The sequence below is a fragment of the Scardinius erythrophthalmus genome, assembly GCF_964197995.2.
Source record: "Scardinius erythrophthalmus genome assembly, chromosome: 6".
In the NCBI taxonomy this organism is placed as follows: Eukaryota; Metazoa; Chordata; class Actinopteri; order Cypriniformes; family Leuciscidae; genus Scardinius; species Scardinius erythrophthalmus.
The window spans coordinates 45998107-46018712 of record NC_138226.1 but is presented as its reverse complement, the minus strand read 5'-3'; the positions used below and the strand labels follow the sequence as shown (position 1 = coordinate 46018712).

At 40.5% G+C, this 20606-nt stretch overlaps 1 protein-coding gene across 2 annotated transcripts in view; it reads left to right on the top strand.

The window, feature by feature from the left end:
* Positions 1–10079: 10079 nt before the first annotated feature.
* The window catches only part of stac3 (SH3 and cysteine rich domain 3), a 30028-nt gene continuing 19501 nt past the window's right edge, over positions 10080–20606 (top strand). Inside the window, exons 1-9 of one of the 2 annotated variants that reach the window (XM_081368396.1) lie at positions 10080–10246; positions 11424–11484; positions 13468–13522; positions 13603–13681; positions 13753–13909; positions 14636–14733; positions 14827–14887; positions 18697–18794; positions 18888–18954. In XM_081368396.1, coding sequence (XP_081224522.1) covers positions 13506–13522; positions 13603–13681; positions 13753–13909; positions 14636–14733; positions 14827–14887; positions 18697–18794; positions 18888–18954 — 577 coding nt within the window. In that variant the 5' untranslated portion in view covers positions 10080–10246; positions 11424–11484; positions 13468–13505. The remainder of the gene's footprint in view (positions 10247–11423; positions 11485–13467; positions 13523–13602; positions 13682–13752; positions 13910–14635; positions 14734–14826; positions 14888–18696; positions 18795–18887; positions 18955–20606) is intronic. The other variant, XM_081368395.1, reaches the window with a different exon arrangement.

Genomic DNA, 20606 nt, shown 5'->3' with positions numbered 1-20606 from the left:
TGAAAAGCACCATAACCACTGAACTGTTACAAGTGTCGGAGACGCAGATGCTGGCAAGCTGTAGCGTGACCTACCCAGCACCCTGTATAAGCCCAAGGACAGTTGTCCTCCATACCAAAGCAATAGAATGGACTTGGGATAGTCGTCGTTATTGTTCCTCAATCGTGACATTTTACAGGAAAAACTGCCTCGGACTTCAATTCCCATGCTTTTCAGCCATGACCAGTGTTAATGCTGGGAAAGTGTGACCAGTCGAACAGAAATGAACGCTACAGACGCCACACCTTGCCTAAAGGGAGGTAATGTATACACATATGGACTGACCGGTGGGGCAGTGCTTCATATGTGTAAGATATCTGCGGTAGGTCCTGCCTAGCCAGGGGGGAGCTACTACCGATGCAGATATGGGGCAGAGCAGAAAGACACGGGTTCACCGACAGGGAAACCTTATTGTGGACAGTACACATATGGGATTACCAAGGGGAAATCGCAGAAAATGGGCATCAAGGAAAGGAACCGGCTCCTCTTGGAGATTGTAGAATCTTGTGAATGTGTTAGGTGCTGCTCAGCCCTGCAGATCCGCAGATGTCTGCAGGAGAGGTGCCGTGGAGGAAGAAAGGCCGCAAGTGGAGTGAGCTTTCACCCCAAGGGGGCACGGCTTCCACTATCCTGTGGGCCAACCTCTTTTTGGAGATGGCCTTTTCCTTCTGCTGATCTCCCAAACAGATACCGAGCTGCTCTGAACTTCCGAAGCTCTTCATGCAGTCGGGAGACGGGGCCAGTTGAAACTCAAGGCACGATTCACTGACCAAAAATGCCTTCAGGTCCCCAACCCTCTTGAAGGAAGTGAAGAGCTGTCAGGAGCACTGTCTTTAGAGACAGGATTGTAGGCATGACTGACAAAAGCAGCTCGAAGGGGGCTCTCTGTTGAACGGAAAGGACCACAGAGAGGTCCCAGGAGGGGATGAGGCGTGGTCTGGGAGGATTTAACCTTCTAGCGCCTCTCAGGTAAAAGGTTGTGCTTCCTAAGTGACCTGCCATCACAGAGCTGACCAGGCATTTCTGGGGATCTTCCCCTTGGGAAGAACACCACTCAGCGAACAGACTCCACTTCAAAGCATAAGTGTGCCCGGTAGAGGGGGCCCTAGCTTGAGTGATAGTGTCCACCAGGGAGAGGCTGTTGCAGGGGGCATCAGTTCTGAGAACCAGATCCTGGTGGGCCAGTAAGGTGCATCCATCAAGACCTGCTCCTCTTCCATCCTGACCTTGCACGGTGTCTGTGCGAGCAGGCTCACTGGATAAAACACATACTTGCGTAGGCATGGCAAGGTCTGACCAAGGGCTGAATGTTTGGTGACAGCTCAGTGTGATGGCCACACGGAGTGTGCCGCTGCACCATGCCCATCTTGGGAATCAGCCGTATAGCCAGTGCTGAACCGGTCTCATATGCATCAATCTGAGTGGCATTACTGTGGCTGCAGATGCCATATGACCCAGAAGCCTCTAAAATTGTTTCAGTGAAACTGCTGTCTACCGGCTGTATGTATTCAGGCAGTTCAGCATCGACTGTGCATGTTAGCTGGTGAGACGGGCTGTAATACTGACCAACTCCACACCGAGAAAAGAGATGCTCTGCACGAGGGAGAGCTTTCTCTTTTCCCAGTTGACTCAAAGTTCCAGATGGCTGAGGTATACCTGAGCATCAGGTCCCTGTGTTTGCATAACAGATCCCAAGAGTGAGCTGGAATGAGCCAGTCCTCGAGATAGTTCAAGATGCGAATGACCACCTCCCTGAGCGCGGTAAGGGCAGCCTTTGCAACTTTGGTAAAGAGGCGGGGAGACAGGGACAGTCCAAAGGGGAGGACCTTATACTGATATGTAGGGGTGTGACGAGACACGAGATTGGGTTCACGAGAACGAGACGAGATTTTGGCACAATATTTTATAGAAATCCTCAATGACAAAAATCATGACTAGAAAATAGTCTGCAGATGCATTTTGAAATGTTTTAATTTATAAAAGACAAAATGCAAAAATAAAAGACATCTTGCCAGAAGTCATAGGCCAACAGTAACAGCAAAAGCACAGAAAACCTTTGTGTCTTCTCTGACACATTTTTCTGTGTCTTCTCTGGGCTATAAATCCTTTTCATCCCCATCTCTATCTGAAGAGCTGGAGCAGGTCTAGGAAAGAGGACCCTGTCCTTAAAGGAGAACTCCGGTCAATTTTAACATTGAGCTCTTTTTTTTGTAAATTTGGAGTGCTGTCAGTACAGAGAACAATGACAAAAATCGGTGTTGCCTACACCGTGTTATCCTCTTTTTAAAATTTGCACCCTGTTGACTTAACCCTCAGAGGTCGGAGATCACGCCGGCGTGATCTGCTAGCTTTTTTCCTTATGAGTTGAATTGAGACCCGAAATACTCTTTTGACTTTGATTTTACAAAACAAGTTTCATACATCAATCGATTCTGTTAAATGTGTATTATTTTTGTGTATACTCACAATAAAAACAAAGTGTTGTGCTTTTTGCCAAATAAAGAAAAATAAACACGAGGCGAGTTCTGCCTTCTCTCTGTCAGTGTAGTCCATTCTGAAACGCGTCCGAAAATGAACAATAACTCAGCGAATACTCAGTCAAACAGGCATACAGTCACACAGGCATGAAGCTTGAATTCTCTTCTTTTTAATGAAGTAATTTATATAAAAAACAAATATTCTCATCTTGTGAAATCTGTATTAAAAGAGAGCGATTCCAGTCGAGCTAATTACATCTGATTCAGATGTAATGTGACTCCGCCCACGGAGAGCGTGCGCTATTCAAACGCAAATGGCTGAGGCAATCCGCGCAATCCTGTGAACGCCCCTATATCAGCGCGAGAAAACACAAGTTTATTCAGATCATTACTTGTTTACACCGTCTTGCAGCTGTGAGGAATAATAATGGAAAATGTCCCCCAGAAGTGCGGGTATATCGAGGAGCGAGCTGAGGAATACTAGTAAGTTTTTTCCTTCTCACGTGAATTTCTTCACGTGGGTTTCTGTTTGTGAATGAATGAACGGCAGAGATGCGCGCTGTTTACCACAGCTGGCAAAGACAGTTTAAATTTAAATCGCGTGTGTGAATGAATGATGATGTTTCAGCAAACTGTATTGCTATACTGAGATGAGTAAAAATCGACTGAAATATGCTGAAATAAAATGTAGGCTATTTGTATAAGCAACGTATTAAACTGCAAATTAACAATATGCCCTAATATTTCATGAAAACAACGTTACAGTCAGGCGAAATATGAAAGTAATGAATACATAGATAAAATGTAGGCCTAAAATCATTTTTTTTTAACAAAGAAAGAGTACACTTGAAATATTGTTGAAATTGTAATATTGTTGTAATTGTAACCTTTTTAATAAAATGGCAAAACATATTTACAAGATAGATGTAAGCAAAATCTTAAATGGTCAATATAAGTCTTCAAAATATATCTTGCATTGTGGCTCAGTGTCACACCTGAATGAATGGCTAATTATGCAGAGTCATTATGCAGAGTGGGTGTTCTAAGTTGTAAACCACTCCTCGTTCACGCCTCCTCGCATATTGGCTTTCCAAGCAAAACCTGTTTTACATCAATTTAAATCAATGTATTGTTTTATGTGAACGATAAAGCAAGACTATTTTCACATAATTTTGAAGAAAAAACACTAGGCGAGGACATCCATTATTCAAAAGTCTTATTGACACATATTTACTATGTGTTTTATGGCCTTATTTCAGAAATTTTATTTTTTATTTTTTTCAATAACCATGCATAAACATTATTCTCTCAAAAATGAAAACATGTACATACACGTGGCTCACATATTATGGTAGCCCTGTTTGTGCTTTATAGAGTGAATTTACACCTTTGCCATTAATGTGTTTATAAGCAACTGAAAAAAGCACAAATGTCAGGGCATGTCAGAACATCTCAAGGGCCCCAAAAACAGCCCAGACCCCAGAGGGTTAAATGGGGCAAGTTTTAAACCTGCTTTTAGCCTCTTAACATCCTTGATGTGTCATTACAAGTGCCCAGCCATTGTGAGTGATTCCTTCAGAGTGAACACGGTGAATCTGACTGCAGTAGATGTAAAAGATATGAATAAAAATGATGTTAATTCAGCCAGCGCACATACCTGTATTTACATCCTGTTTTCGATCAAAGTCCACAGTAGTCGATTGTCGAGTACACGCGCGTGATAACCCATGCGCGTGAACTCGACACGGCCAACAGGGTGCAACAGTAGTAACATCAAAACGTAATAATTTGTGTATCTTACTCTGAGTATTTGATTTATGTCAGTTGTGATGTTAAATAAAGCATTAAAACAAAAAAGAGTTTTGCAACATGTCAGCGGGAAACTTGAGGGCTCATATATTATCCTCTTGTGCAGTTACAGATGCAGCATTTTGACTGAGCCACTTCTTCTGCATGAGATTTATAAAAAAAATTTGGCTCAAGAAAGAGTCTGAGTTTGCAACATATTTCCTCTTCCCTAACTGCAAAACGCTCTCTCTCTGTCTGGATGCGTTTAAATCCACAGTAAGGATGTGTTTGCCACATTTCACACATGCACGCATTGTCACGACCAGCTCAAATCCGTGGCAAATAAATGGAGGACATAGTGAAGTTGGTTGCAAGAATGTACATTTATTTAACATAAATAGAAAAATATATAAACTAAGAAAACATCATGGTCATATGTAATGTCTTTTGCATGAATGCTAGTGAATTCAGCCAGTACTACTGTAGCCTTGCAGGAACTTGCTTTGAAGACATGTTAATTAACTAACTTTTACATTTCAATATTTCCCTAACTTCTAAGGTGTGTTTTTTATGTGTGAATACTCCCAACAGCAATAGAATTGTATCTGTAGAACTTCATATTTTCATTTTCTGTTTGCAGGAAGATGATTATGGGCCCTATCTTGCACCCAGTGCAATTGACTTTGTACACCAACGCATGTATCATTCCTATTTTGCACCTATTTTAGTGGACTTTTCACTCGACAGACGCACGTCGGTAAATTAGGGAATGAACTTGCACTCCCGGGGGCAGTTAAGCGAAAAGAGGAGGCGTGTTCCAGCGCAAACGTTCCCTGGTGCTATTTTGCAGTTTCAGAAAACAATTCCACCACTGACCAGGAAAAACCTAGTCTAAAGTCAGTGGAGCGTTATTCAGATGCTATTTTAAGGGCGCATGCTTGGCCATAATGTAGCATGTGCACAACGCACATAAACTTGTCTTCTCTCATCTACATAGACGCAGCAGTTCCCATTTTTGCAAACCATAAATAATTTCAAGGAACAATATTAACACACGAGGGAAATCATTGTGGTGTCCATGAAGATGTGAAAAAATAGGCATAAATCTAGCTTACACATTTACCCAAATTATCATACGCCTGTTTAACCGAAGCTAATCTGGGTGTGTTTCTCCATCCCCATACAATGTCACTTCTCTGTCTTTTACGGCCCTGACGAGAACGTCGGTCTCCTCGGCTGTGAACCGCTCCTGGCAAATCCGCCGTTATAATAGCAATCCGCCATGGAACAAGCGCGCCTGCTCTTAAAGGGAATGTGGGATGATGCTCTGATTGGTTTATTTCACGTTACGCCCAAACCACACCTATGAGTAATGAAGCGACTTCAGAGGTTGAGTGACTGTTTTTGGGTGTAATATCTGTTTAATCTTTGTTTACAATATTGCTGAAGTGTTTCAGTAAACTAATGTGTTAAAACCCGGAGTATACTGTATACATGAATTATTATCGTTTTGCTTTTCTAAACCTTAGCCCAGATGGAGTGCCAGAAAAAACGACTGTGCTCAGATTTGGATCATACAGGTGCGTCTCAAAATATTATAATATCTTGAAAATGTGCACATTTTTTATGAGTTATTTAAGAAAGTGAAAATGTAATATACTAAAAACATGTAAACTAAAATGTTTCAAACCTATTTCTATGTTAATGTCGATAATTACGGCCTACAGCTAAAAAAAACAAACAAAAAAAAAAACCCTTATCTCAAAATATAAGAATATTTAATTTCAAACTTGATTAAATTACCATTCATACAGTATAAATAGCGTGTATGTCTCGGTCAACTTCAGTACTCTCAACCACAACCATGGGGAAGTCAGCTGACTTGACAGTTGTCCAGAAGACAATCATTGACACGCTCCACAAGGAGGGTAAGCAACAAAAGGTCATCGTTGAAAGGGCTGGCTGTTCGCAGAGCGCTGTATCGAAGCATATTCATGGGAAGTTGACTGGAAGGAAAAAGTGTTGCAGGAAAATGTGCACAAGCAAGCCTTGAGAGGATTGTCAAGCGAAGCCGATTCAAGAACTTGGGAGAGCTTCACCAGGAGTGGACTGAAGCTGGAGTCAGTGCATCAAGAGCCACCACACACAGACGTCTTTGGGAAAAGGGCTACAACTGTCACATTCCTAGAACAAAGCCACTCCTGAACCAGAGACAACAACAGAAGTGTCTTACCTGGGCTAAAGAGAAAAAGAACTGGACTGTATATCAGTGGTGCAAAGTCCTCTTTTCAGATGAAAGTAAATTTTGCATTTCATTTGGAAATCAAGGTCCCAGAGTCTGAAGGAAGAGTGGAGAGGCACAGAATCCAACTTGCTTGAAGTCCAGTGTGAAGTTTCCACTGCCAGTGATGATTTGGGGAGCCATGTCATCTGCTGGTGTTGGTCCACTGTGTTTTCTGAAGTCCACAGTCAACGCAGTCGTCTACCAGGACATTTGAGAGAACTTCATGTTTCCATCTGCTGACAAGCTTTATGGAGATGCCGATTTCCCTTTCCAGCAGGATTTAGCACCTGCCCACACTGCCAAAACTACTACAAACTGGTTTGCTCGCCATGATATTACTGTGCTTGATTGGCCAGCCAACTCGCCTGACCTGAACCCCATAGAGAATCATTGTCAAGAGGAAGATGAGAAACACCTGACCCAACAATACAGGTGAGCTGAAAGCTGCTATCAAAGCAACCTGGGCTTCAAAAACACCTCAGCAGTGCCACAGGCTGATCGCCTCAATGCCACGCCGCAGAGATGCAGTCATTTGTGCTAAAGGACCCCCGACCGAGTATTGAGTACATAAATGTACTTTTCAGAGCTTGATTTTTTTTGTATTGTAAATACTTTTTTTGATTCATCTTAGGAAATATTCTTATCATAAGCTGGAAGCCATAATCATCAAAACAAAATAAAAAAAAGGCTTTATATGTTTTACTTTGTCTAATGAATATAAAATATATGAAAGTTTTACATTTTGAATAAAATTACAAAGCATGTTTTACTTTTCCACAATATTCTAATTTTTTGAGATGCACCTGTATATCATGGTAACCTACCTGACTATGTTCATTGCTTTGAAAGGTCATTAAATATATATTTTTTATTACAGTGAGGAGAATGTGATCGTCATGCAGCAGGACAGATAAACACCACAAAGACATTTGAAATCGGTGTGTCACGAGACAACATGGTTGAGAGAGGTCTGAAGCTGTGGAAACGTCAAAAAAACAGAAAGCCCTGTCAATCCCTTGAAAATCTCCTTCCTGGGAGAGCCAGGAGTTGACACTGAGGAAAGAATTTCTGTCCAGAGTGGAGTTTACTTGAATCATGCATTAAGTAGACATGTACAAATTTTTAAAATATTGCTACAATTTCATTATTGTAAAAATACACTGACTGAATCTGAAATGATCACAGCTACGTTGCTTTTTCAATGCCTATCTCAAGCCTAATGATATTTCATATATATATATATATTTAGCAATGGTTGCTGGCATTGAAAAACGTCTATTTTTAAGATGATGAGGAGAAAGGAAAAACTCCCTCAATGATCTTTTATCTCCTCCACGGTCTCTAATATCCCTCTTTCAATAACTGCAACTAAGATTTTTTGTTTGTTTAGCAACTGTTGCAATTAATTATGTTCCTACAAAGCATTTATTTTATTTCCAGATTTGACAAATTCAGAGTTGAAAAGGGAGCTTCAAAAGTGTGGAAACAATTCATTATGAACACTCTGAAAATGGCTCTACAGAAAGATTTAATAATTCACATCAGCTTACCACTTGAGACCCTCACCAACACCACAATATTCCAGCAGAAAGCAGATACACAAGATATATCCTCCCTCTTTAAGAAGAAAGAAATTCAAGAGTATGTGTCATTAGGAATTACTTTCCTTTAAAATGTGCCTTGGCAGTTTGTGAACACTGAACACTTCCCAAAGTCACATGATCAGTGCTACTTTCCAACCCGCCATACCATTCAAAACCATGTGCATTTGGCTTTAGCAGCGAAGGGAAGGTACTCTGGTCTTGATCAGCTTAATTTGGAAAAAAAAAAGCTGCAGAAATGGAAAGATGATGACCCGACTGCACATTTTTATTTCAGAAAAGGCCCAAATCATAGACAATATAAAAGTATCCCAAGATGGTGATTGTGTGAAAAGTGAAGAAAATGAGTCCACCATGCAGAACACATTTTTATTTGTACATCTGTCAAAAGAACAGCAGAGACTTATTAAACGTCATGGAGACATGGTTCTCCTGGATGCCACATACCAAACCTTGCCCCTTTTTTTAAGTTGTTGTCGGGACAAATGTTGGCTACAAACCTGTTGCAGAGTTCATCTTTGAAAATGAATCCACCATGGCGATCTCTGAGGCCTTTTTCTTTAATTAAAAAATGTAATGATGCCTGGAATCCAAATTATTTCATGACTGATTATTGTGAAGAAGAACACCAGGCTGTTGGTCTTTTACATCGAGAGCAAGTCTGGACTCGCTGGACAAGGGAAATGTGGTGATGGAACAGGAATGTCAAAGCCTACATTTTGCCCATACATATATATTAATGTCACCCGTTCCTCAATTAGTCCCTGTGTATTTAAGCCCTGTGTTTGGCTGGTTGTTCAGTTTGGATGGTTGTTCTGTTCCGTGTTCGTGTTTTCCTGAGTTCATTGTTGATACACCTTTTACTGCTGCATTTGGTACTTACCTTGCAACCACCACGTGACACCTATATGCTAAGTTATAGTTGTATGTTTTGAAAATTGTTCTGTCATATATCGAATTTAGCTGTCTTTATGGTGAAATTTCAAAAACATAACTATATTGATTTAAATTATGTAACATTTTGGCTTGAGTGTAAAGAACATTTAACATGATGTTAAAGGTAAAAATGCTATGGTGAAATTTAACAGTTAATTGATTAAAAGAAAGTTTCCGTACTATATATAGTACAGTGAATAACTGTGTTTGCTGGTTGTCAGTGTATTACAAAGGTACAAAACAGATAGCAGTACTTCAAAGGTTGGGAATTTAACATCATATCAGATAATTAAATATGTTTTTTTAAGTTAAATCTGTAAAGCGTAAAATGTTGCTACTGTATTTTTTACAGTAAATTTCTGGCAACCACAGCTGCCGTTATTTTACGGTAATTTTAACATTTAACTAATTTTGCAGTGTATTGATGAAGGTATAATTACAAATGATGCTACATTTCTGATTCTGTAGAAGGTACAAGTTAAAAAAGTTACTGCTCTCTGACAAATATAGCGCAACTGTGCCTCAGGCGACCCGAGTTCCCCCCTCCGTCCACCCCGAGCTTTCCTGACTGTCCTGTCCAATGAAGGCATCAAAATACCAAAATAGAACTAAAATACTGAAATAAATCAATGAATTAAATTGCTTGTAATAAAATTAGAGACTTTTGTAATTAGTTTATTTAAAATAAAACCTATGATTTGAGGTATTAGTGCATTTTTTTTTTTTAAATGTTATATATAACACATTCTCTGTTATTGTTCTGGCCTCTCTGTTACAGCTCCGGTCATATATACAAACTCACAGGCCTGCAGTGAATCTGTGAATGACTTGAACTGACTACATTTGTGCATGTCTGTCAGAGAGAGAGAGAGAGAGAGAGAGAGAGAGAGAGAGAGAGAGAGAGGGTCTTATTACTCTTCGTCATCTGCCATCTGTTTAAAACACTCACAGTGACACACACACGTACATGCAAGTGTTTGTTCCTCAGCTCAGACCAGTTTGGTTATTAGTGAGTTCAGATTAACTTATAAATCTAATGCAAACATGCTGTAGGACAACATCTCATTGGCTGAAAACTCACTGAAGACATCAGATTAAGTAAAGCAAATCATCATTAACAGGTATGTATATTTAATCATCTTAGTTGAGGTCACATGCTTCACTCCTCTTTTGAGAATGTGTGCATTTAAGTGTGATTATTGAAATATATTTGCTATATGCAATCTAGAAAACATCCATCATATTTTCCTCTGTAACTCTGCCTAGTGAGATACTAATTTTGTTGGACTCAGATAGTGTTTCCAGCCCAGAAATAGAAACTGTGAGTCTGTGTGTGAAATTAAAATGCTTAGTTAGTGTATTTGATTGGACAAATATTTCATTATTTTATGATACATAAACTTCTGCCATATGCTGAACTTGTCTGTTGTCTATACAGTTATGGAAGAGCATAAGAAGCTCTGAGGGAAAACCACTTTTTATTGCAAAATAATGTAACAAAGTAAGGTTTACCAAATAACAATTACCACACATTTAATGACCAGGAATGCAATTACAATTAAAAAAAAAGTTCAGTAACAATTCATCCAATTCTCACTATTGACAAGTTTCTTATTAGCATGGATATAACAAGTATAATGGCTGTTTATTAGTACTTTTAAAGCACATATTAATGCCTTATTCTACATGGCCACATTCTACATCCCATAATACACCCAATACCTAGACTTAACAACTATCTTACTAACTATTAATAAGCAGTAATAAGGGGTTTATTGAGGCAGAAGTCATTGTTAATAGTGAGAAATTGACCCTAAAAGTTAAACTGAAAGCCGTGAATAAATATATAAATAACTGATACTTGTAAGCCAGACTTCAGTTTGCTGTTAGACAGTAAAGTTGAATCACTTTGTAACTTTACACTGTTTTCCTCTGATAGCTATCTAAAATATCAGAGTTACTGATAATTCAGGTGTGCAACAAGTAAAAATAACAAAATATACCATACAATGTTTTAAAAAATACAAATTTGTGTAAACGTGTGGTGACAACATACATATAGTATAAATAAAAAAATAAAAAAACAGATTTTTTTATTTTAATGCTGAAATAGCCTATACACTGAACATGACACTGGATGCATTGCTTAACTGATACTGGACAATAATGGTTGTTTTTGTGATTTTTTTTATTTATTATAATTACTGTGTGGTGCGTGCTGCTGTGACGTGTACATTTCCCCTCTGGATTAATGAAGTTTATTGAGTTGAATTTGATTGAATTATTGTGTCATAACAGGCGGTAACAACATTCAGCACACCTACAAGCAGAGATTTATGAATCAAGATTTACTTTTTAGGTCAGTGGATTAAAACAATAAACTATTTGATGATTAATTCTACCATGCAATTGCAATGACTTTTCTATTATAAATGTCAAATATTGATTTAATTTATTAACAAGTTAGCCATGCTTTTACTCTGACTAAATCACATTAAAAATTAAGCAGCTGATAAAAATTACAAATTGGAAGAAGAGACTAAAATATATTTAATGCTGCTAAAAATATTTCAGTAATTTCAAACCACCCTGTTATCTTTGGCAGCATTGCATCTACGTTTTACATATAGCAAAAAAAAAAGAAAAAAGAAAAAATGCATTTACTGTTTAACATAATAGTGATACTTGTCAATGAAACAAATATACAAAATAGAGATTCAAACATCATTTAATAAATCATATGAAAGGGTGATGTGTGTGTTCGTCAGATCTCTCAATCCTCTCTTTAACATTGCAGTGTTTAAAGTGTGTAGTTGTTTCTTTGACACACTTAAAGGAGAACTCCAGTCAATTTTAACATTGAGCTCATTTTTTGGTAAATTTGGAGTGCTGTCAATTGGAGTGCTGTCGGTCGAAGTCCACAGTAATCGATTGTCGAGTTCGCGTGAACTCGACAATTGATTACTATGGACTTCGACCGAAAACAGGAAGTAAATACAGGTATGTGAGCTGGCTGAATTAATATCATTTTTATTAATATCTTTCACATCTACTGCAGTCAGATTCACCCGTGTTCACTCTGAAGGAATCACTCACATTGGCTGTGCACTTGTAATGACACATCAAGGATGTTAAGAGGCTAAAAGCAGGTTTAAAACTTGCCCCATTGAAGTCAGCAGGGTGCAAATTGTAAAAAGAGGATAACACGGTGTAGGCAACACCGATTTTTGTCGTTGTTCTCTGTACTGACAGCACTCCAAATTTACAAAAAAAATTAGCTCAATGTTAAAATTGACCGGAGTTCTCCTTTAATAGCTTTGAACCTTCTGTGATTTTATGATCTGGGATAAGGACTACAACAAAACTACAAGTAATGACTATAGGACATTCCTCCTGGGTTAGTGACATCACTAACCCTAAAATAATTTACATAAACCCCGCCCCCAGGACACAATTTATAAATTATCAATACAGAATATGCTAATCAATGACTAAAAGATAAAAACACAAAAGCTGCACAAATTCATCAACTAACCATAAAGAATTTTGCTTCTACATGTTGTCACTTCTTCTTGAGTCTCTCCATCTTTGTCTGACTCCGGTTTGAACATAAAAGGCTGAAACAGTTTCTGACATTTTCAGTGTGTGTCTGTGTGAGGTAATCGGAGCTGTAAACTCTTGTAGCTCCGCCCCCTGTGCCGGGAGCAGCAGCTCATTTGCATTTAAAGGAACAGACACAAAATGAGATGTTTTTGCTCACCCTCAAAAAGCATGCTATATAAAAATATCTGTGGGGTATTTTGAGCTAAAACTTCACACACACACTCTGGGGACATCAGAGACTTATTTTACATCTTGTGAAAAGGGCATTATATCACCCCTTTAATATTAGAGTATAAATATTTATTACACGGTAATATTCAGAATGTTTATTCTCTCTTCTGATCACTCATTTAAAGTGGTGTTAGACATGTACAGTATAAACACAAATAACCAGAAAATAGTGAGCAAACCGGGAGTGGGCCTATGTCATGAAGCTTAATAAAGTTGTTCATTCAATGAGATGTTAATGTGTTTTCAGTGTTTTTCTCTTTTTTGATTGACAGGACTGAATGATTAGGCTCCTTCCAAACTTACGTTAAGAACGTCTTTTAGTAGAGTAAAAAGTATGATATTTTACTTTGGTATGTAGATACAGTAAGTGAAAGTTTTAATGTAAAAATTTACAGTCAGTAACAAAGTTAAAATACTTTATTGCTCTCCACCACTGAGTTTGACTACTAATATCGTCACTTTTGAAAGTTTTATTCATAAAACCAGCTAATGTGTCATGGTTGTGTAGGTGCTGAGCTCTGCTGACGGACTGAAGACGCTGTATTTATGGCTCAATATGACCAGTGAGTGTTTCCACAGATTATATCGTCTTTCAGGAACATTATATAAGTGTGTAACTATCTAAATCCTGATTGTGTTTCAGACTCGAGGATAAAGATTCGCTGGATATACATGATAATCCTCCAGCGCCAGACAATGTCGTAAAGGAGGATGACAACACTGTACGTGTGTGAGTTTATCTCTGTGTGTGTGTGTGTCACGTGACACACATCTCATGTTCTGTCCTCCTCAGGTGTATTTTGTCTATGATGAAGAGGTGGAGGAAGAAGAGGCTCCTCCTCCTCCAACGCCTGAGCCAGTGATCCAGATCAATGACAAACCACACAAATTTAAGGACCACTACTGCAAGAAACCCAAGTTCTGTGACGTCTGCGCACGAATGATTGTTCGTAAGTTCACAGTTCACTCCATCATTGCTAATAAAATTGAAATATTCTCCAAAAACAAGAAGAAATTGTATGTGTGTAATATCCGTATAGTGATTTTTTTCTATCTCTTGTATATTCTGCTTCCACTGGAGTCAGTAAAACAGTCGTGTCTTTATCCAATGGGATAAAGGGATAAAGGACACGTATGTTAACATGCTTACTTATACTTTATGGCATTACTAGCTGGTCCATATCTTACTGTTATCATCTGTTTGTGCCTGTGTCAAATTGAAACTGGTTTTCCAAAGAATCCACACTTCCAGAGACATTCGCTAAGTTAATGTAAAACCATTTTCCTGAGATTGAGATACTTTGGAAGGTAACGTTATTATGTAGTTCTTCTATCTGTCATTATGATAACGAGGCGATGATCAGTGTGTGCAGGCAGTCTTAGCTGATGTATTCATCTCTATTTGCAAATAATTTTTAAATATTAAAAATATTTGAAAAATATATTTTTTAAATATGCACGCAATTTTCCACTTTTAATGTAATGCCTATAGGCTTGTCACAATACTATGATACCTTGAAAAAATCCTTTTGGTACTCGCGAGCTGTTTGAGAAGCAGCTTTATGCCACTTATATAGATCGATACCATCATGTCAAGATTTCGATACTGAACTCGCGATACGATTTTATTGCGATATAATTACTGATCTAACTGATTCCTGTTCCTCTTCTTTCAGTCAATAATAAATTTGCCTTGCGCTGCAAAAACTGCAAGACCAACATTCACCACTCGTGCCAGTCATATGTGCAGTTCCAGAGATGCTTTGGAAAAATAGTGAGATGACATTCTATATGCTTTCTAATATACATATATGAGACAATCACATTGTCAGCTTCATCTTTTCATTAATATCTCTCCTCCTGTCAGCCTCCTGGATTTAGACGGGCATATAGTTCTCCTCTCTATGATCAAGAGATCAATAACCCCGGTGAGTATAATGTATAATGAAAGTTATTTTTTTACATGAAAATACTCTTGGTGATAATTAATTAAACAAGCAGAGTTTAAACAAAGAAGAGAAACAAATAATCCAATCAAAGTATTTTGGGAATGTCAAGCATGTGCTGAACACAGAACTGACCCAGCTAACAGGAACATTCTCGAAATATTAAATAATATTCTCTCAAAGTTATGAACAAATGTTCTCTCAGTGACTGATCAGTGCCGGAGTGTTATGATTTGGTTGAAGCAGAGGAGGAAGCAGGATCCAAGTGCAGTAGTCATTTATTAAATTAACTCAAAACTTCTCCTACACAAACTCAGGACTGAGACTCGGGAACAGAACAACCACCATGGTGCAACAATATACAAGAACTGACAAAGACTGAACTAAACACAGGGCTTAAATACACAGACAGACAAGCTAAACAAGATAACAAGGGGGCGTGGCTAAACAGAAACACCTGTGAACATTTAGACAATCAACCAATGACAACATGACAACAGACAGGGGAACACAAGGCAAGATCACATGACTAGAACAGGGATCACATGACAGACAAGAACCAGGAACAATAAACAAAACCCAAACCGTGACATAGCCCTCCCCCTATGGGCGGCTCCTGACGCCCATAAAAATAACAAAAAGTTCATGAGGGCGGTGAAGCGGAGGCGGTCTCGGGGGCGGGATGGAGGGCCAGGCCCGTGGAGCAGCAGAGGGCCTGGAGACTGTAGCAGGACTGGAGGCCAGGACGGATCAGGCAGTGCAGGCGACCCTTCAGGCGGCCAGGGCGGAGACGACCCTTCGGGAGACCATGGCGGTGAGCACCCTTCGGGTGGCCATGGCGGTGAGGACCCTTCGGGTGGCCATGGCGGTGAGGACCCTTCGGGTGGCCATGGCGGTGAGGACCCTTCGGGTGGCCATGGCGGTGAGGACCCTTCGGGTGGCCATGGCGGTGAGGACCCTTCGGGTGGCCATGGCGGTGAAGGCTTATTGCCCCCCCCCAAAATTTTCTTGGGGAAGTTAACGGACTTAGGCGCCGGGTAGGAGGAGTCCGGTGGCGAAGGCGTGTCAGGGCTGGATGAGACAGGCGGTGAAGGCAGGTCAGGACTGGGCAGGACCAGCGGCGAAGAGGGCTCTGAGCTGGGCAGGACCAGCGGCGAAGAGGGCTCTGAGCTGGGCAGGACCAGCGGCGAAGAGGGCTCTGAACTGGCGTGAAGTGCAGGCTCGGCTGGACTGGCGTGAAGCTCTGGATCGGCAGGAGTGACGTGAACCGTCTCTGGATCAGCAGAAGCGACGTGAACCGTCTCTGGATCAGCAGAAGCGACGTGAACCGTCTCTGGATCAGCAGAAGCGACGTGAACCGTCTCTGGATCAGCAGAAGCGACGTGAACCGTCTCTGGATCAGCAGAAGCGACGTGAACCGTCTCTGGATCAGCAGAAGCGACGTGAACCGTCTCTGGATCAGCAGAAGCGACGTGAACCGTCTCTAGATCAGCAGAAGCGACGTGAACCGTCTCTGGATCAGCAGAAGCGACGTGAACCGTCTCTGGATCAGCAGAAGCGACGTGAACCGTCTCTGGATCAGCAGAAGCGACGTGAACCGTCTCTGGATCAGCAGAAGCGACGTGAACCGTCTCTGGATCAGCAGAAGCGACGTGAACCGTCTCTAGATCAGCAGAAGCGACGTGAACCGTCTCTAGATCAGCAGAAGCGACGTGAACCGTCTCTAGATCAGCAGAAGCGACGTGAACCGTCTCTGGATCAGCAGAAGCGACGTGAACCGTCTCTGGATCAGCAGTAGCGACGTGAACCGTCTCTGGATCAGCAGAAGCGACGTGAACCGTCTCTGGATCAGCAGAAGCGACGTGAACCGTCTCTGGATCAGCAGAAGCGACGTGAACCGTCTCTAGATCAGCAGAAGCGACGTGAACCGTCTCTAGATCAGCAGAAGCGACGTGAACCGTCTCTAGATCAGCAGAAGCGACGTGAACCGTCTCTAGATCAGCAGAAGCGACGTGAACCGTCTCTAGATCAGCAGAAGCGACGTGAACCGTCTCTGGATCAGCAGACGCGACGTGAACCGTCTCTGGATCAGCAGACGTGACGTGCACAGGCTCTGGATCAGCAGAAGCGACGTGAACCGTCTCTGGATCAGCAGAAGCGACGTGAACCGTCTCTGGATCAGCAGAAGCGACGTGAACCGTCTCTGGATCGGCAGACGTGACGTGAAGCTCAGGCTCGGCGGGACGAGACCCTGGAACGATGGCCTTCGTGGCAGCACGTGCTGACATCAGCGGGGAATCGGCCACGCTGGAAACTAGTCCTTGACGGCCATAGACCAATCCAGTGGCTGGCTTGATGGTTGGCAAGACGTGATGATTCCCAGGCCGGGCGGGCGAGACGTGAACTGACTCTGGCTTGGCAGACAGGACGTGGAGCTGTGAAAACTCTGGACTGGGCGCGACCAGTGGTGAGGGCTCTGGGGGTACTGTGAGCTCGCAGGGTGTTTCATCAACCAAGCTCACAGTAAATGCCAAACCGCTCAAGGAGAGGGCCAGGTTGACATACCCTTCTAGGGTCCAGCCGGTATAGTCCTCCGGCATCAATTGAGCAATTTCATCATCCAGCCCACTCCAAAACAGGTCCATGAGCTGGATGTCATCTAACGCTCCCAGATGACAGCAAGATAAAAAATCCCTTGCATACCTCTCAATAGGCTGGCCATCTTGGAACAACGAAGAAAGGAATTTCCTCAGGGCCTGGTTGCTAACCACTGCTGGATCCATTTTGTGGTCAGTTCTTCTGTTATGATTTGGTTGAAGCAGAGGAGGAAGCAGGATCCAAGTGCAGTAGTCATTTATTAAATTAACTCAAAACTTCTCCTACACAAACTCAGGACTGAGACTCGGGAACAGAACAACCACCATGGTGCAACAATATACAAGAACTGACAAAGACTGAACTAAACACAGGGCTTAAATACACAGACAGACAAGCTAAACAAGATAACAAGGGGGCGTGGCTAAACAGAAACACCTGTGAACATTTAGACAATCAACCAATGACAACATGACAACAGACAGGGGAACACAAGGCAAGATCACATGACTAGAACAGGGATCACATGACAGACAAGAACCAGGAACAATAAACAAAACCCAAACCGTGACACGGAGTTTGTTCAGAAAGTTTGTTCAGACATTTGTTCAAATAATAGTTTTCTGAAACATTTTATTTGGATGTTCAGCTAACATTTTTTAAATATTACTACTTGTTACAGAATGTTTATTGAACATTTAAAAGTAATGTTCCCAAAATGTTTAAAGAATACTAAAATGGAATGTTTTCTTAAAGTTTGCATAACCAAGAAAAAAAGTATTTTAAAAAACTGTAAGTTTTAAATGTTCAGAGAACATTCAGAAATAACTATTTCAAAACTTAATGGGAACATAGGCCAACATTTTTCTAAAACTTATTAGCTAGAGTACAGAGCTAGCGGTTTCATTAGTGCTCTCAAATGCATGCATATATAACACACAAACATTGTATAACAACCTACATTAGCACAGACAATTATGTGCTAGTCAGAAAGTCTAGAATGTTTCTGTAACTATTTGGTACACATAACAGAATTACATCTTTCAATGTCTGATAAAATAACATATGTCTATATTGTTCAATGTTTGAAGATTATTGTGATGGTAAATGATGTTAAAATTACTGTATGATGAAATCTATAAAAATAAACTGAACACATTGAAATTATACTTACAGAGTTTAAATTGCATGTGTAGGTCAGCAGAACCGCACTGATCCGGTGTTTGACACACTGAGAGTGGGTGTGATCATGGCCAACAAAGAGAGGAAGAAAGGGTCTGAAGACAAAAAGAACGTAAGTGACATGTTCTGCTTTTAAGAATAATCCAGCATATGCCTGAGCCCTCACTTCTATGAAGAATGTAATGAACATCCTTCCTTTCATTAGATGATGATGATGATGATGGAGGAAGAGGAAGCTCAACAACCGAAAGAGGATGAAGAGGTTGGTGAGGGTAAGTTAAACCAGGAGTTGCTTATTGTTTCTTTACAGCGAAATTCCGTGGTTGAAACGCAGTCATCTTATTAGGAATCCACGGGACTGCGAATTACATGTGCAGGGGTGATAGTAGAAAGAAATCCTGAGCCTGAACTTTTTTCCATGGGAGGTAAGCGGGCCCCTAAGCCAAGATATATGCCCTGATCAACATAATTGTCCCCTGGGAGTGTGCTCCCCTGGGAGAACATTTTGATAAATAGTCCCTTGGCAAGGGTCTGTGTTTTCACACTGCCTGCATCCTCGTCATAAAATCGGACTAGTACATTTAGAATCTTATTAGGGGTGGAACGGTAGGCTACACAGAAGTCACGGTTCGGTTCATACCTCGGTTCAGACATCACGGTTCGGTACGAGTTCGGTACAATGGAGAGAAAGCAAAACAAAAATGCAGAAGGCAATTTTTATTTTATTTTGCATGTCTCAGGCTGTTTCACCAAAGGAAAATAAATGTCTTAAGCCTTGTATTTTTTAAATAAGTTTTATTAATAAAGTAAAGGCATAGAACCAGTTTATTTGTAGTGCACTGACAATAGTTGTATATACGGTAAGTAGTTTATTAATTAAATTAATAAAAAGACAAAAATACCTTGAGATATGTTTGGTAATTGTACCTAAATTACTTTAAAATTATTACTATATTTCAGATCAATATATTTGTTTTCCTTAAAATTTTAATTAACACTAACTTTATTCTCATCTTAATTATAAATAATTTATTTCTGTATAAAATATTACTACCATTAAAAACACATTTGATTTTCTATTTAGTCAATGTAGAATGTGTAACTTAAAAATCAACAGATTAGTGCTCTGTTTGAGGACAAAAAATGAAAATCAATGCAATGAATGTCCAAAAGACGGCACCGGCAGACTGTTTTTAAATGAGGTTGGAGAAATATTTTCTGCTTTTAAACTGTGTGTGTGTGTGTGTTTGTGTGTGTGTGTGTGTGTGTGTGTGTGTGTGTGTGTGAGAGAGAGAGAGAGAGAGAGAGAGAGAGAGAGAGAGAGATTTTGGTTGGATTACAGTTTGACAAAAGCACAATGTTGTTTTATATTGCGAGTGTACACAAATATAAGTAGGCTAAACACTTTGCAGTTTGAATGATGTCCCGTATGAACAAAATGGCGGAGTATGTTTTTATGTTTCCACTGTTCGATCGCGCCCACACCTCTCACTCTCACACGCACGCACGCACGCACACACACACACACACACACACACAACATATTCCAGCATTGCAATCCTTACACCGCAGCCTGCTTCAGAGCTAAGGCAGGGCTACAGATTAGGTGTCCCTAAAGCACCCGCGTATCTAACAGTAGTTCCGCATTACATTAATTAAATTGCACGCAAGTTTTATTTATTTTTATATCGTGTATTCATGCACCGAACCGTGACGCCCCTACCGTTTCGGTTCAATACGAATACATGTACCGTTCCACCCTTAAATCGTATCCATGCTTTTGTCCGTGGCCTCATCAATGTTTAAGTGAAAACATGTTATTCTTAAGCTTGTCGGACAGATTTCTTTTAAATTCTGGCAAGATGCCGTGTGTAATGATAGACCGCATGCTGCCTCGAGACAGACAGATGCGTAAGGGTGAGTT